The sequence below is a fragment of the Onychostoma macrolepis genome, chromosome 13 (genome assembly GCF_012432095.1).
Source record: "Onychostoma macrolepis isolate SWU-2019 chromosome 13, ASM1243209v1, whole genome shotgun sequence".
In the NCBI taxonomy this organism is placed as follows: Eukaryota; Metazoa; Chordata; class Actinopteri; order Cypriniformes; family Cyprinidae; genus Onychostoma; species Onychostoma macrolepis.
This window is the reverse complement of record NC_081167.1, coordinates 10,779,765-10,795,930: the sequence shown is the minus strand read 5'-3', so window position 1 is coordinate 10,795,930 and position 16,166 is coordinate 10,779,765. Positions and strand designations below refer to the sequence as shown.

Below are 16,166 nucleotides of genomic sequence, written 5' to 3'. Positions count from 1 at the left end.
TTTTGGATATCTGGACTTCACTGCATATCTTGCACACAGGCACACAAACACACACCAGAGTCGTGCTCCAGAAGAGGTACTGTTGCTTTATTCAGCATGTATTTTAGGTGCAAACATACAGCACCATTCAGTTCAGAGACTGTCATGATAAACAGACTCGGTTTCTTGTTTATTTCCAAATTACTGTTAATTGACATATATTGTAACTTAGATGACACAACAAAAGCAGATGAAACCATGATAGTTGTATTTTAACCATGAGTCAAAAACTCCAATTCTAGAGCTTTTATTTCTACTCTTGATTTTCAGTCATGCTTTTATCAAGTCAAACACTAAACGCTAAAACAAAAGAATCAAATATTCTCAACCAAACAAACATATGAGAAGCGGAACACAGACATATAGCAAATGAAATATTACTACAACATTTACTAAAATGAACACATTCTAACTTAACTAACATAGCTAAAACTTAACTGTTGCACTAACTACATGTAATCTAAGAGCCAGGGATGGTGGACAGTGTCCTGTTGACTGATTCTTAATTTCTTGGTCTAATGTCGAATTAACAAATTGGCTTTAGTCCATTTCTAGCACCCAAAGTGAGCTGAGACTAAACAATGATTCACCTCAACAAACAATTGGTTAAAAGTTTGCATATAGGGGATCATAGCCTAACCTGATTTTCAATGGGCGCTGGGAATGAAACATTAAAAAATGACAATTTAGTGAAAACTATTTGCAGAACAATATAGTATTCTTTAAGTTAAACCATCTAAGGTCCTCCGCGAGAATCTGCCAACATGACACTGAGCTCTGGCTGAGTGAGTGCTACCCTTAGCTTTGTCTCCAAGGTGGTCATTTGTCCATTTTCAAGTGTAAAGAAGAAGGGGGACCTCATTATGTGTACCTCTTGTGTGACACAAGGGCTCGTTTGACTTTAAAGCGATGATATGCTGCGGTTTAGTTTCATGGATAGATGGTGGAATTTGGGTGGAATTAACTAAAGAACTAGGATCGGAAGTAAATGTAAAGGTTTTGGATATGGATTTGGCAACAAGGGTCTTAAATGGTGGGTCCAGGTTAATAGGGGTTTTGGGGGGGGGGGGGGGTTGATTTATGTGGGTCTGACTCAACAGTATTCAAAATATGAATATGATGAATGTGAGTTACTAGGGTTTTGTGTTTTAGGGGTTTAGGCTAGGGCTGGTAGGGTGGAATACGTAAATCGAATTTCTTCTCCCTCCAGGAGTTTCCTGTAAAGACAAAAATAAATTTAAGTTCAAAACAAACCGCATCGTATCAATACTCATTTGTGATCTACCATCAAAGTTACCCTTGATTATTTTTGAATGCACAAGAATTGTTTTAAGATTAAAGAAACTGCAAGTGTCATACGGTCAAGTATATTACCTGTAAGCTGCAATCTCAACATCCAAAGCCATCTTCACGTTAAGCAGATCTTGATACTCCCGCAAATAGCGTGACATTTCCTCTTTTGCATCCGCAATGTCCCTCTCTAGGTCACTTATCCTCTCCTAGAAGTTGTTCAAAGAAAATTTCAAAGCATAAATTAATGCTGATATGCTTCATCAGAGTAGTAGAGCAGAATTTCATAGATCTTAAAGATTTTAGTCAGCACTACCTTTCCCTCTAGAGTCAGTCTCATCTGTCCTACTCAGTTTGTCAGTCATGACTCAGCACTGATAGAATGAGTCAGCATCAGTAACATTTCTGCAACTTTAGTATCACTTGGACCTTACAATGCCAAAAGCACAGCAGAAATAGTTTCCCATCAATGCTGAGACTCTAGAACAGTAAAGGTCAGCACACTGACTTGGCACGGTAAAAGCAAATTTACAGTCTTTGTCCTCAACAAAGGAGGAAGCAGAGAAAAGCCCCAGAATTCTACCTTTAGGGGTAACACCAGCTTGTCACTGTGGCAGTTCCCATTTTTGTACCTCATCTACCCCTAAAAGGTTGACAGTTGTACCTTACATATTACTACTCTTAGGTACAATTATGCACAATTTAGGGGTAGATAAGGTACAGAGTTCTTTGTTTAAAACTACTGCCCCAGTGACAAGCTGTTGTACCCATGAAGGTACGATTTTTGGACGTTTTATGAGTGTATTATGTCCATCGACACAAAGATTGTTCTGGTTATTTTCCATTTCATTAATCTTCTCTTTTATAAAGAATGTTTCTGCAGTCAATAGCATAATGGCCTCACTTCTAAGAGTGTCTCTACAGACACATTTGTGTGGTCGTACTGTGCATGTGGTGAAATTATACTTGGATTGATTACTGCTGGTGATCTATACCTGGTACTTGGTGACCTCAGTGGACTGTGTCTCCTCTAGCTCCCCTAGTTGTGCATTCAGAGAATCGATGACATTCCTCAGTGCCTCGACCTCAGCCGAACGGGACTGCAGCAGCCGTCGATACTCAGCGGTCTCCTCACGTACCAAGCGCACAGCCTCCTCCTGCTTATCTGTCAGCTCCACTACGCTCGCCACCTTCCCCCGGAACCAGGCTTCGGCGGTCTGCATGTTGCGTCCAGCCAGGCTCTCATACTGCACTCGGATCTCTCTCAGAGCTGCCGACAGGTCCGGTCCTCTTGTGTCCAGCTCCACGCTGAGGCTGGCAACCTGTAGCTGGACCCTCAGCCCCTCCTGCTCCTCCGCAAACACTTGCTTCAGGAAGGCCAACTCCTGGGCCAGGGAGACCACGTTGGCCTCTGCATCACAGCTGCACAGTGCGACCTGACCCGCCTCCTCCCGCAACCTCTGCACCTCTACCTCTGCCCGGCTACGCCGCTGCGCCTCTTCCTCCCAGCGCTCGTGCAGCTGTGCATGCACCTCCCGCAATTTCTCCCTCTGTGCCTCCATGTGCTTTATTCTGGGCCTCTTGGTGCAGCTGCTCCCTGAGGCCCCGTACCTCCTGTAGGTAGAGCTGCTGCACACGGGACGGCTGACTCTGCCTGCGCCGGAGGCCCTCCAGCTGTAGGAGCAGCACCCGGTTTTGTTGCTCAAGGTGTCGCACCTTCTCGATGTAGGATGCGAAGCGGTTGTTCAGACCCACCAGCTGCTCTCGCTCTTGGGCCCGCAGCTCCAGCAGCTCTGCGTTCACTATGCTCGCCTGACTCAGGTCACTCTGTTCCCAGCGCTGCAGCGGCTCCAAGCGCGTCGGCCACCTGGAGGATGATAGGGGCCCCCGGGAGAGCCGGTAGGTGGTTCTGCTGGAGGGGGAATCTTCCCATCGCCGGGAGAGGGAGGAGGAGATGAAAGGGTCAAAGCTCATGATGCAGGATTTTTTTTGTTGTTGCTTTTTGTTTGGTTTTCAAATGATGTTAATGTTTTGTTGGTTGGAGAAGTTTTTCTCTTTAAGTCCCCCTTGTTCTGCACACCATTAGTGGAGATGAACCGGCACTGCACCAGTTCAGAAATGCTGCAGAGCAGTGTGCTTTATACAGGACACACATACACACTCTCTCCACACACACACAGATCCTCAGCCAATCAACAGCTCAGCAGTGTCATGATGCTGCCGATTGGTTTTGTGTTTCTTTTTTAGCTGGAGTAGCATATCAGGAGGTAGGGCAGATTAATACATTTTAGGGACACTTTTCATGTTTCCAGACACATGTTTTAAATGTAATTTATGTAAATAAATGTGAATCTGTGTGTGAAACATATTTTAAAGAAATCCATGCGGTCAGATTATTACTATGGGAATAAACAATAACAATAAAGTTAACAATTCGAAGGTGGAAATAGATAAAACAAGATTAAGCAGTGTTTTCACTACATACAATTCATTAGCCAAAGTATGAAAATCATTGAAACAACAAATTGTACAATAATGCGTAATTTTTCAATTTAATCAATTGAATTAAATACAGTTAGCATAGGTAAGGTAACATTAGCTCATCACAGATGGCATTAAGTTATTCCTCAAATGATCTAAACCTCTTGATCTTGCTCTTCTTCAAGGAATGGTGCTGCCTCTGGCTGACATCTTTGGATCTCAGAGAGGTGATTCTCTAAAAAATCTGATTCAATGTCTCCTTGCTGTAACGTTATTAAACACACACTCTTATTTCAGGATTTATAGAATAAAGGTTGAGAGCAATATACGAATAGTTCACCACAGAGGAGTCTTTAACTACATTATGGCATTTGATCCAAAATTAATGAGGGTAACCCATATTACAGAAATGCATTTTAAAACATGTTACATTTTATTTCTTCCGTCTTTTTAAAAAACAAAACTTTTTTTTTTTACCATCAAATATTTAGCCTCTAAAACAAAGTTACCTGTAATGTGCACTGTGTTGTGAAGTCCCTCAGCGTATACAGCTCATTCTGTACACTGAAAGACAATCAATTAACACTTAGTAAAGCAATTAAGCAATGCAAAATAATACTAAACAACCTCAGCTGTAAATGTAAATTTACATTAGTGGGTCATTATACTGCTAACTTCTAATCCTTTAGTTAAAATTCAAAAAATATATTTTACAAAAAAGTAAACTTACTTTCTCCCAGAAACTGCCCCTGTAATGCATCAGTAAAGACAATGACAGTTAGCTACATCGATATCAATACATGAGCTCTTATACTCGAGTGTCAAAAAGTACCAATGAAACTCACAGTATGCATGGATCTGTAAAACCAGCCACACGCCAGACATAATGCTTTCAAACGCCAGCACTATTACACGCAGATCATCCACTGTTCTCTCCCCCTTGTCTTGCAAACAGAAAATTGAAGAGAAGAACTTTATTCTGAAATACATTGTAGAAGTATAAATATTGTTTAGATGTTGACACTTACACAATTGCAATATTAATTCTGTGGCAAGAGAAACAGAATTGATTACTGGTAGACCTGCCACCCCATACATGTACAAACTAGTGTAAATTACATCTGCAAAACAGAAAAAGAATGAATCATTATGATGGTAGGATTACGGATGAACTGCAGCATAAAGACACACATTTCAACACTACTGATTAAATTAAAATTATTATTAATACTGTTTCCACAAAGTAAATAAAAAAAATCAAATTTTCCCCCTCATTTTCTGACTTTCAGTGTATTTTGTTACCAGGAACTTTTCTGGGGAATCGTGAGGGTGAAATTGCAGTCAAGACATGGAGCAGAACTGTGACAAAGATCCATCCAAACCGCTCTGTGATGAATGACACATTATTATAGTCAGGTTACTATTGCTGGAAACCTACACTATACCAAAAAACTAACAAAACTAATGACTTATATCTTATAACATACAAAACACCACCAAAAAACAAAACCCACTAAGGTAGTTTGCTAGCATTAGAAACCAGCTTACCGTTAGTATACTCCAGAATCTTGTTGAGATAAAATAAAATAAATGCACTATGCCCGATGAGTGTAACAACCATAACAGTTACCCAAACTAAATCTGGGACAAAGAGAGAGAGAGAGAGAGAGAAAGACAGATCATCAATACATAGAATGGGGGGGGGGGAAATCACTATAAACAAAGTTTCCCAATCGACTTTACGTTTGGATTTGATTTAATAAGAAAATGTTTAAGAATTCAATTGAAATATCCTCACCAGCATGTAACAATGATTTCCAATGTACAATGAAACTCATTATACTTACAACATCTCCATATAAGCGCAAAAAGTTGAAAGTTGCCAAGTCTTGAACAAAGGTACTGGCGAATTGCTGGTATTGGAAGAACTATTAATGATATAGCAGCAGAAATTCCCCCAAAGGCATATGTCATTATAATCATGGCTGAAAAATGAATTTTAATGTCTATGAGTAACTAAGTATGTCACAATTGACAGATTCAGTGAATACAATTCCTACTTACATTCATCAACACTTGATGATCTAAAGAAGAGAAGACGCATTTGAAGAAAGTTGCTTGACTGCATGAGAACGTGTCCTAACGACTCTGCATGACAGAGCAATGCTGATGTAAACACATATGACCATTACACATCAGAACATGCAGCCTAGTGGATAAAGATCTGAAAGCGTGTACTGTAGGTTCAAGCCCTGCATAAGATGTTCTCAACTTTTCTGCTAATTACAGGTCACACGAGGGATTGAGTGCGCAACATCTGAATTACTTGCTCCAAGTCTTGGCTGGCTACCACAGGTTTTCTAACGCTTAAAACTGCAGTAAAATACTATTTGATATACCTATAATAAATCGCACTGACGAATGTATATCAAAAAATTGTGTGAAGCAAACGTTGTTTAAGGCTCGAAAAACTGCAGGCATGGATGACAGCAGAATAATCCCAACACTGACGAGAACAGCTTGAGTCCACTGAGATGTATTCCAGAGATCATGAAGAACAGCTACAAAACACAACAGATTATAGTAATTCAGTTATACAGTTATAAGTAATAAGTACATGTTCATAGATCAGGCCCAGACGGATATGATTTGAGAGGACAATCTGCATAAGTATTATAAAAACTATATTAAATAAACAATCAAATTCTACTGTAAAAGAGGCCAAGTTTCCTTACCTGAGCAAAATGCTGTAGAAATCAGAAGATATGCAATGGGAATCGCTACAAATTCAATTATTCTGTGGATATAACCTGGAAAATTAACTGAAACAAAAGGGGGTCCATCATAATCATTAATGATAAAACTTTACCAACATGAATTGTAAATGTTTGTTTATTTCCAATATTCAAGTTACAAGCAAAGATTCTATATTTATGGGTTTATCACAATGTCCTAAAGCACTTGATAATATACAGGTGCTGGTCATATAATTAGAATATCATCAAAAAGTTGATTTATTTCACTAATTCCATTCAAAAAGTGAAACTTGTATATTATATTCATTCATTACACACAGACTGATATATTTCAAATGTTTATTTCTTTTAATTTTGATGATTATAACTGACAACTAAGGAAAATCCCAAATTCAGTATCTCAGAAAATTAGAATATTGTGAAAAGGTTCAATATTGAAGACACCTGGTGCCACACTCTAATCAGCTAATTAACTCAAAACACCTGCAAAGGCCTTTAAATGGTCTCTCAGTCTAGTTCTGTAGGCTACACAATCATGGGGAAGACTGCTGACTTGACAGTTGTCCAAAAGATGACCATTGACACATTGCACAAGGAGGGCAAGACACAAAGGTCATTGCAAAGAGGCTGGCTGTTCACAGAGCTCTGTGTCCAAGCACATTAATAGAGGCGAAGGGAAGGAAAAGATGTGGTAGAAAAAAAGTGTACAAGCAATAGGGATAACCGCACCCTGGAGAGGATTGTGAAACAAAAGCCATTCAAAAATGTGGGGGAGATTCACAAAGAGTGGACTGCAGCTGGAGTCAGTGCTTCAAGAACCACTACGCACAGACGTATGCAAGACATGGGTTTCAGCTGTCGCATTCCTTGTGTCAAGTCACTCTTGAACAACAGACAGCGTCAGAAGCATCTCGCCTGGGCTAAAGACAAAAAGGACTGGACTGCTGCTGAGTGGTCCAAAGTTATGTTCTCTGATTAAAGTAAATTTAGCATTTCCTTTGGAAATCAGGGTCCATGGGGTATTGTGAAGAGGAAGATGCGATTATGCCAGACCCAACAATGCAGAAGAGCTGAAGGCCACTATCAGAGCAACCTGGGCTCTCATAACACCTGAGCAGTGCCACAGACTGATCGACTCCATGCCACGCCGCATTGCTGCAGTAATTCAGGCAAAAGGAGCCCCAACTAAGTATTGAGTGCTGTACATGCTCATACTTTTCATTTTCATACTTTTCAGTTGGCTAAGATTTCTAAAAATCCTTTCTTTGTATTGGTCTTAAAATATTCTAATTTTCTGAGATACTGAATTTGGGATTTTCCTTAGTTGTCAGTTATAATCATCAAAATTAAAAGAAATAAACATTTGAAATATATCAGTCTGTGTGTAATGAATGAATATAATATACAAGTTTCACTTTTTGAATGGAATTAGTGAAATAAATCAACTTTTTGATGATATTCTAATTATATGACCAGCACCTGTACAATTATAGTACAATGATATATGAAATGTATTATGCAATATACAATACAAAGAACAATCCGAAAATGTCTTTCATTGAGATATACATACCAGAAACTGTAGTATCCCAATTAAAATATGGGGCCATAAGAAATAACAAAATGATCCTCGTCAGATTAATTGTTGCACACATCGTTACCTCAACTACAGACCCTGAACAAAGCAGTCAAAAAACACCAAAGTCATTAACAGAGAGAAAAGATAAATAAATACCTTAAGTACATATAACCTTTGTGAACAATTCATAGAGACTTGGAGAAGTTCAGGATGCTTACCTTCAATAACTCCCCACAGAACAAATGCAATAGATAAACAGATGTTGGGACAGACAACCTGCAAATAATTTGCGTACATGGGTTTTGTGCCAATATCTGCAGAGGAACATAAACACCATGAACAAGCATTTAGTTTATACTTATTCAGCAAATAGATATCTACACATCAACCCTGATTCAGTGAAAGAATAGCAGAACAACTTTTTAACATCTTATTAATTTACAATTGTCATAAAAAATATTAAAAGCATACTTAATTCTTGGCTTACCTTTTTTGCTTATATAGATTGTGACTGGAATACTTAATACGAAAGTCAACAAGAGGGAAATAAAGCAAAGTATCAGTGTAATAATGTGCAGAGCAGACATCCCTACATGAGAGACACAGATACTAACATTAGATTAAGTTATCCATGTTCTCAAATTCTCAAAATGATTTATAAATTAAATACATATATATACACTGCCATTCAAAAGTTTGGGGTCCTAAGATTTGAAATGTTTTTTAAAGTCTCTTCTTCTGCTCTTCAAGGCTGCATTTATTTGATCAAAAATACAGTAAAAACAAGTAATTTTGTGAAATATTATTACAATTTCAAATAACTGTTTTCTATTTTATTATATTTTAAAGTGTAATTTATTCCTGTTGGCAAAGCTGAATTATCAGAAACCATTATTACAGTCTTCAGCATCACATGATACTTCGAAAATCATTATAATATGCTGATTTGTGCTCTTATTATTATCAGTGTTGAAAACAGTTGTGTTGCAGTCACTGATCTATATAATGTTCTCTATTATAGATCAGTGGATGCAATGTTATTTTAGTATTGTTTATATACTATTATGGTATTTATTAATATTTTGAAATAAATTTAAGAGTTAACTTTCTAAGAGTTTTTCTGTTTTAATGTTTCTATATAGATTTATTTTTAATTCAGTTTTAGTCATTTAGTTTTTTATTTTTCAATTTTTAATCTATATTTCAATTACCAAAAACAACACTGTTGTGCTGCTTAAAATTGCGTGGAAACAATTATTTGTAAAAGAAAACATTTAAATGTATTTACTGTCATTTTTAAACATAATGCATTCAATTTGATTCTTTAAAAACAACATTTTACCAACCGAAGCTTTTAAACAGTATAGTGTGTGCTTCAGATGACTTACCCAACCTCCCGATTTCCACAGTTGCAGAGCTCACCGATTTCTCTGTGTGTACTTCACACATGTACTCTCCCTTGTCGGCAGTCTGGACATTTTTTAGTCTTATCGAGAAGTTGCCTTTGGGAATTTCTTCTCTGAAGAACTCTGCTCTGTCTCTGTAACGCTTGTGAGACGATCCTGGAAATATCGTCCCATTTTGGAAAAGCAACACAGGGATGATGTCTGGACTTTTGTCCACCTTCTTCCATGAGACCTCGTCAAAGCGTTGAGGAGGGATATGCGAGTCCACCATGCAGTTTAGAACAACATCCTCCCCAACACGTGCAAATACAATTTCAGCTTCTCCTGTCACAACTACACGCTCTGTTACAAACAAAAGAGAAATAATCAAGCGGGGAAAAAAGTAAAGTAAAAAAGTGTTTAAAGATGATTTGTAATGAGATAAACACTTACCCACATGTTGAATTGTAACAGAGATCTCTCCAACATCCTGGTAAGAGTAAACAACACATCTGTAGATACCAGTGTCTGCAACTGTTGTATTTTCCAACAGGATTGAGAAGTTTCCTTTAAAGATCTGCTCAGAAAAAAAATGTGCTCTATCCCTATAGGACTGATGCTGAGCCTCAGGTCTGTCCTGTCCATTCTGAAACAAGTGCACTAATGCCTCTTCATCTGTCCTCTTCCATTCGATCTCCAGTTCCTCCACAGGTAATGGTGTTTCCACAGAGCAGGGCAGTGTGATGGAACCCCCGAGCCGTGCCACCAGAGGCTGAGCAGGTCCTTGAACCAAGAGCCCTTAAAAAGATGATTCAGATGGGATTGTTAAAGTCAAAAACACATAATGTAAACAAGTATGAAGCAAAGCATGTGCTCCTCACCTTCAGATGTTAGAAGAGCTGCTGCAGATATCAAGACTCTAAACATGCTCACGTTCCAAGTGCACATATCTACAGAGCTATGAACATTTCTGAATTTAATAGATAAAAATAAACACAGCTCTAGTATAAATTGACTACATTATACAAAGAACAGTTGTGGGTGTGAATGTAAGCTCTTCCTACTTTCATTTTATTCGCGTGCAGTTGTGCAATCTGGCCTTTGACCGAAGACGCATTTATTAGCCCAATTTATACTTCTGCGTCGGACCTACGCCGTAAGCTGTGCGTCGGTTTTGATTTATACTTCTGCGTTGTCGTCCGCGTCGACGTGCAGTACACATGCGGACCGATAGTCCACAGTGTCCACGGGCATGTTGCTGGTGTAACCCACAGTACCACGGCAAAAGCCGAAGATGAAGCGGCTCCTTGGAGAAGCATTATAGCTGTGACGGCGGCAAATAAATATCAAATCATTATTTAAAACAACAAAAAGGGGACAACAACGGAACAGGAGAAGATGGCATTCTTTCAGTCTCCACAAGGACGCATACCACGGCAGATCAACATTGTTTGTCGCAGACAACTACTGATGTATAATGCTATATTATAATAAATGATAAGACACTTGTTTTTTGCTTTGTTTTATTTTAAATAAGAAGGTGTGACATTAAACTATATTAAAGTGCTCATAAACGCACACAAAACTCAAGTACATACGGAGGGAGGGGTTCTAGCAGACCAATCATAGCGCTTGCGGTCCGCGTAGAATTGACGCGCTGTTAGATTTTTGGAGAGGTGCACGTCAGGTACGGCGTAGGTTCGACGCAGAAGTATAAACTGACCATATGCACAGAGCGCTATTTAGAACTTCCGGATAAAGATAAGCCAGCTCGTAATCTTCCGGTGAAGCTCATTTTATATGTGCTATATATAGGTAGAGACTCTCACAGAAACATCCAGGAGTCCAGGAAAGTACCCACGTCAGTATAACTGTGCATTTAAATGCTGACAAATAAACACTATCATAACTGTTTAGGCAGTTAGGCTAATCTCTTAAACGACGGTAATGCTATTCTCGATTAATCAATATCTTACCTTCAAAGCCATGAACACATTTTTAAAATCTTATAAAATTTTAAGCCATTTATTGTTTCTCAACTCTGTGTGGTAACATTCCCATTATTAAAGGTTCAGTTTTCATTCATGAAGACAACATGAAGAAATATGCTAAAAACGTGTCTCGGCGAAAAATAGACTTTTTAAGATGAAAATGAAATTACCGTTATAACCAAGAGATGGCAGTAGAGGATCACTCATTGGCTGCAGCTGCCGTTTCAACTTAGTTTTTCACGTCTTTTGATTTATTATAAAATAAACATTATAACAAATTTAGTACTTTGTCGCACTGAAGTATAAAGTAGGCTATAGCAAGTGCAGGAAGGCACAGCCTATAATGCTGAATTATTTAAATACCTATATAGTCAAATACAAATTAAATAAATTGGTATAACAAATAAATAATGCATTCAGGGCTGGACTGGTAATCTGGCATACCGGGCATTTTCCCGGTGGGCCGACACACTGAAGGGGCCGACAGAATTTATTTATTTATTTATTGCCAAGGACCATCACGAGCAGCCAGTGGCCCATTGGTTTGTCTCCTCTATTGACAGCGTAAACCACCCAATCACAATGCGCTATAGACGGAGCCATGAAGTGTTTTGCTCCGCCTATATAGGCTAAAGAACGCTTCACCCCAACTTCTTCCTCGTCGGCTTTTCCCACGTTTTCACAGCAGCTTTATCAAGAACATGCTTGCTCTGCAGTGAGTGATGCGGCGTAAAGAGCCAGGCAGGAGGAGGAGAGGAAAGCAGTTGAATCAGTAAAGTGCTTGATAGGGACTCGCAACGAAGGCAGGCATCTATCCTGTGCGCGCGCGCCATTGGCCAAAAAATCGCGGTGGAGCCCGGGAAGTCACCTGTAGGAGAAAAAAAAAACAATCCGTGCCGACGGTTTTGCAATCCGTTCCCTCAGTTTATAAACCGTACTCACGAATTCTTAAACTGTTCCCTCGGTTTAACAAATCGTGCCCACGGATTAATAAACCGTACCCACGAATTTCCAATCCGTGCGCTCAGATTTTGTAAACCATACCCTCGGTTTTTGAATCCGTACCCACAGATTCATAATCCGCGCGCACGCTTTCGCAATCCGTTCCCACGGGTTTGTAAACTGTATTCACGGATTCATGCAGCAAGCTCCTAGGTAGCCTACGTGTTAACGAATCATACTGTATATTGTTTTATTGCATATTATTCTGTGGAATAGGCCTGCAGCAAATTGTAACGGACACGAGTTGGAATACAACGATTTAATAAGAAAGATGTGCGTCAAAATCTTGTTTAATTTGTGATCATCTGAGACTTGATTATTATTGTATAATAAACCTGGCATTGTGACTGTTTTGTTACTTTTTGTAAGTCGTTTTGAATAAAAGCTTCTTCTAAACGCATGTAACCTAAATATATAACAACAATAATAATAATAAAATAATAGTTATTATTATTATTTTAATTTATAGGCTAAATAAATGAGTGCACTTAAGACAGTAAAATGTTTGTCATAAAATAATTCATGAATGCTTTATTTTTAATAACATTTTACAGTTTTGGAAATGTGTTTGTGTACTATTCATTCTTAACACGAAGACTTATTTTGGTGATTTTATTATACATTTTATATAATCAGTTCGGACGTAGCACAGTGCTCATTCAACAAATGCACAGCTAAACAGATGAGTTTTGAGTCTAGATTTAAATGTGCCTAATGTTTTAGCACATCTGATCTCTTCTGGAAGCTGATTCCAACTGCGGGCGGCATAATAGCTAAAAGCAGACACCCCTTATTTTGTGTGAACCCTTGGTGTTTCTTTTTTCTTTTCTTTTTTTATGCAAACAAACATACAGATACTTACAGGTAACAAATCAAATACAAAATAACCAAGGTCAACAAGACATACATGACAGCCAACATGATTTGTGTGAGTGTGTGTGTGTGTGTGTTTGTGTAAGTTGGGGGTGGAAGTATATAAATAAAGGAAAGTACAACAGACATGACAAAAGTAAAAAAAACAAAAACATAATAGTAATGATAACAGTAATAATAATAATAGCATTAATAACAAATATTAGAGGATGGAGGATGAGGAAGGTGATAAGTAATAGTAGCAGCAACAATATCAATAAATAAATAATAACAGTAATAATAATAATAATAGTAATTAACTCAATCAGAAATGAGGGGAAAGTTGGAGGGTGAGGAGGATGACAAATATCAATAATTGTATTAAATAGTAATTAGTAATAGTAGCAACAATAACGATAATAAATTTATTCATCCGAGACAGGGGGTGGTTGGGGAATCAGGAAGAGGACAAATTGTAATAATAATGGTAGTAATAGTAATGACGAAATAATAATAGTAATAATAATAAAGCTATAAATAGTAAGATATTGTAAGGCTGCCTCTGGGCCCTCCATGCGCAAGGCATAAATTAGGCCCAAAACGAGCCATCAAGGAGAGGTGCTGCGGGGCACAAGGCCCAAAGTCCCACCCCCGGCCGCCACTCACATGCATATGTATATGTATTGTTGAGTGTATGATGCATTGAAAAAGCGTGACGTGCAGCGTGGAACCAGCCCAGTGCAAAGTCCAAAGTCCAACCCTTGGTGTTTCTAACTCGATCCTAATGATCTGAGTGGTCTGTTAGGTTTATATTCAGTGAGCATATCTGCAATGCATTTAGGTCCTATGCCATTGAGTGCTTTATAAACGAGTAAAAGTACTTCAAAATCAATCCTAAATGTAACTGGAAGCCAGTGTAAGGACCTGAGGACTGGTGTGATATGCTCAGATTTTCTGGTTCTAGTCAGAATCCTGGCAGCAGTGTTCTGGATGAGCTGCAGCTGTCTAATGGTCGTCTTGGGAAGGCCGGTGAGGAGACCATTACAATAATCCACCCTGCTGGTGATAAAGGCATGAACAAGTTTCTCCAAGTCTTGACTGGAAACAAAACATCTAATTCTTGCAATGTTTTTGAGATGATAGTATGCTGATTTAGTTACTGCTTTGACATGACTACTAAAACTAAGGTCTGTCTCCAGAATCACCCCAAGATTCTTGACTTGGTTTTTAGTTGATTGACCCCTAGAGTCAAGGTATGCATTCACCTTGAGAACTTCATCTTTGTTTCCAAATGCGATGACTTCAGTTTTCTCCTTGTTTAAATGAAGAGTACACAAACACATTTCCACAGGGTTTCCGCAGGTCCTTAAAAAGTCTTAAAAAGTCTAAAATTTACTTTATCAAATTTAAGGTCATAAAAAGTCTTAAATTGTACAAGAAAGTCTTAATTATGATTTCAAGAGGTCTTAAATTTGGGTACAGACCAGAATCACGATGCAGCTTAATGTGACGATTAAACTTCAAAAAGCTATAAATAAATATGTGCGCAGCACGTTTCAAAGTCCGGTGCTGCTTTGTGTTCTGCTGTTACCGCGGAAACCGTTCGAAAGCGCCTCCTGCTGGCAGAGAATGAATGTGCACGTTCAATAAGGCTGTTGTTGTGAGCAGGGTATTCATGCAATACCGGAGGCTGTAGTTTCAGAATCGGATTTCTAGGACCCTATAGTTTTTTTTTTTTTTGGGATTATTTTGTTTATTTATTTTTTGTATGTATGTATTATGTCAGGTCTTCAAGCCAGTTCTATCAAACCTTTACAATTAATCCAGAACGTGCAGCAAGATTAATTTTTAATGAGCCAAAAATAATGTAAGAAAGAATGAAGAACATCACACCTCTGTTTATCCATTTGCACTGGCTACCAATAGCTACGACCACTGGCTCTGCACCACTTTACCTAAATTAATTACTTCAGACTTATGTGCCTCTAGAAGCTTACATTCTGCAAGTGAACGTCACTTTATTGTTCATCCCAAAGAGGCACAAAATCACTTTCACAGACTTTTACATTAACTGTTCCCTCCTGGTGGAATGACCTGCCCAACTCAATCCCAGCAGCTGAGTCCTTAACCATCTTCAAGAATCGGCTAAAAACACATCTCTTCCATCTTTATTTGACCCTCTAACTCTAGCACTCTCTATTCTAATTCTATTCTTTGAAAAAAAAAACGAAAAAAAAAAACCTTGCTACATGTACTACATTAAGCTAACTGAGACTCATTATAGCACTTGCATATCATTGCTCTTTTGTTGATTTTGATTGCTTCCATTGTCCTCATTTGTAAGTCGCTTTGGATAAAAGCATCTGCTAAATGACCAAATATTAGTGGCTCATATTATTTTATAGCACTTGCTATTCAATTCTGTATATTATTATTTTTAAGGAATTATGTAGTTGTTTAATTGTATACACTTAATTATTGTCCTAACCAACTCCTAACCCTAAACATACCCGTTGGTAACCCTGTTGAAATATTTAACCTAATTTATTTCAATATATTCTATATATTCTGGTTTTAAATTCAGTTTTCTTGGAAAGAAAGGCTTGTGTCTGTGAAAGACTTCAGTTCATTAGCCGCAGCGCTTCATGTCTGATGTATGACAAACTTAAAGTGCAGTAAATGGTAAAACACTTGCGGTACAAATTGGTGTGATTATTAGTACTTTAATAAATGTAAAATAATTTGAATACAAATACTAATTTACAACAGCCAGCGTCACAATGAACTGTTT

The 16,166-nt window shown here is 38.2% G+C and overlaps 2 protein-coding genes across 5 annotated transcripts; both read right to left on the bottom strand.

Annotated features, from left to right (window-relative positions):
• Positions 1-68: 68 nt before the first annotated feature.
• Positions 69-3,473, bottom strand: neff2 (neuronal intermediate filament family member 2). The gene is given in 4 exon segments (XM_058796519.1): positions 69-1,256; positions 1,414-1,538; positions 2,325-2,892; positions 2,894-3,473. Coding segments are annotated over 4 exon segments (1,164 nt in total). The 5' UTR covers positions 3,304-3,473; the 3' UTR covers positions 69-1,195.
• Positions 3,474-3,942: 469 nt separating this feature from the next.
• On the bottom strand, positions 3,943-11,277 carry LOC131552617 (uncharacterized). 4 transcript variants are annotated; one of them, XM_058796517.1, is made up of 18 exons: positions 10,595-11,277; positions 10,412-10,500; positions 9,984-10,328; positions 9,534-9,893; positions 8,633-8,734; positions 8,364-8,459; positions 8,140-8,241; positions 6,546-6,632; positions 6,210-6,371; positions 5,875-5,958; positions 5,658-5,795; positions 5,359-5,451; positions 5,113-5,196; positions 4,839-4,931; positions 4,656-4,754; positions 4,541-4,559; positions 4,320-4,374; positions 3,943-4,073 (listed from the first exon to the last, which is right to left on the bottom strand). In XM_058796517.1, exons 2-18 carry the CDS (start codon positions 10,476-10,478, stop codon positions 3,966-3,968), a joined length of 2,094 nt encoding a protein of 697 aa, XP_058652500.1. In that variant the 5' UTR covers positions 10,479-10,500; positions 10,595-11,277; the 3' UTR covers positions 3,943-3,965. The 4 variants fall into 4 exon arrangements, 3 of the variants coding, with proteins under 3 accessions (XP_058652500.1, XP_058652501.1, XP_058652499.1); XM_058796518.1 differs by having other exon boundaries at positions 10,412-10,488; XM_058796516.1 differs by having other exon boundaries at positions 10,412-10,854; positions 11,129-11,276.
• Between the last annotated feature and the right edge of the window lie 4,889 nt (positions 11,278-16,166).

Bases quoted from the DNA above. Each gene is read 5' to 3' on its own strand.
- LOC131552617 (XM_058796517.1), bottom strand. From the start codon at position 10,478: ATGTGCACTTGGAACGTGAGCATGTTTAGAGTCTTGATATCTGCAGCA. The intron at 8,460-8,632 runs GTAAGCCAAGAA...GTTCCTCTGCAG, and splicing joins AATCTATATAAGCAAAAAAG to ATATTGGCACAAAACCCATG. The intron at 5,197-5,358 runs GTAAGCTGGTTT...CATTCATCACAG, and splicing joins GATTCTGGAGTATACTAACG to AGCGGTTTGGATGGATCTTT.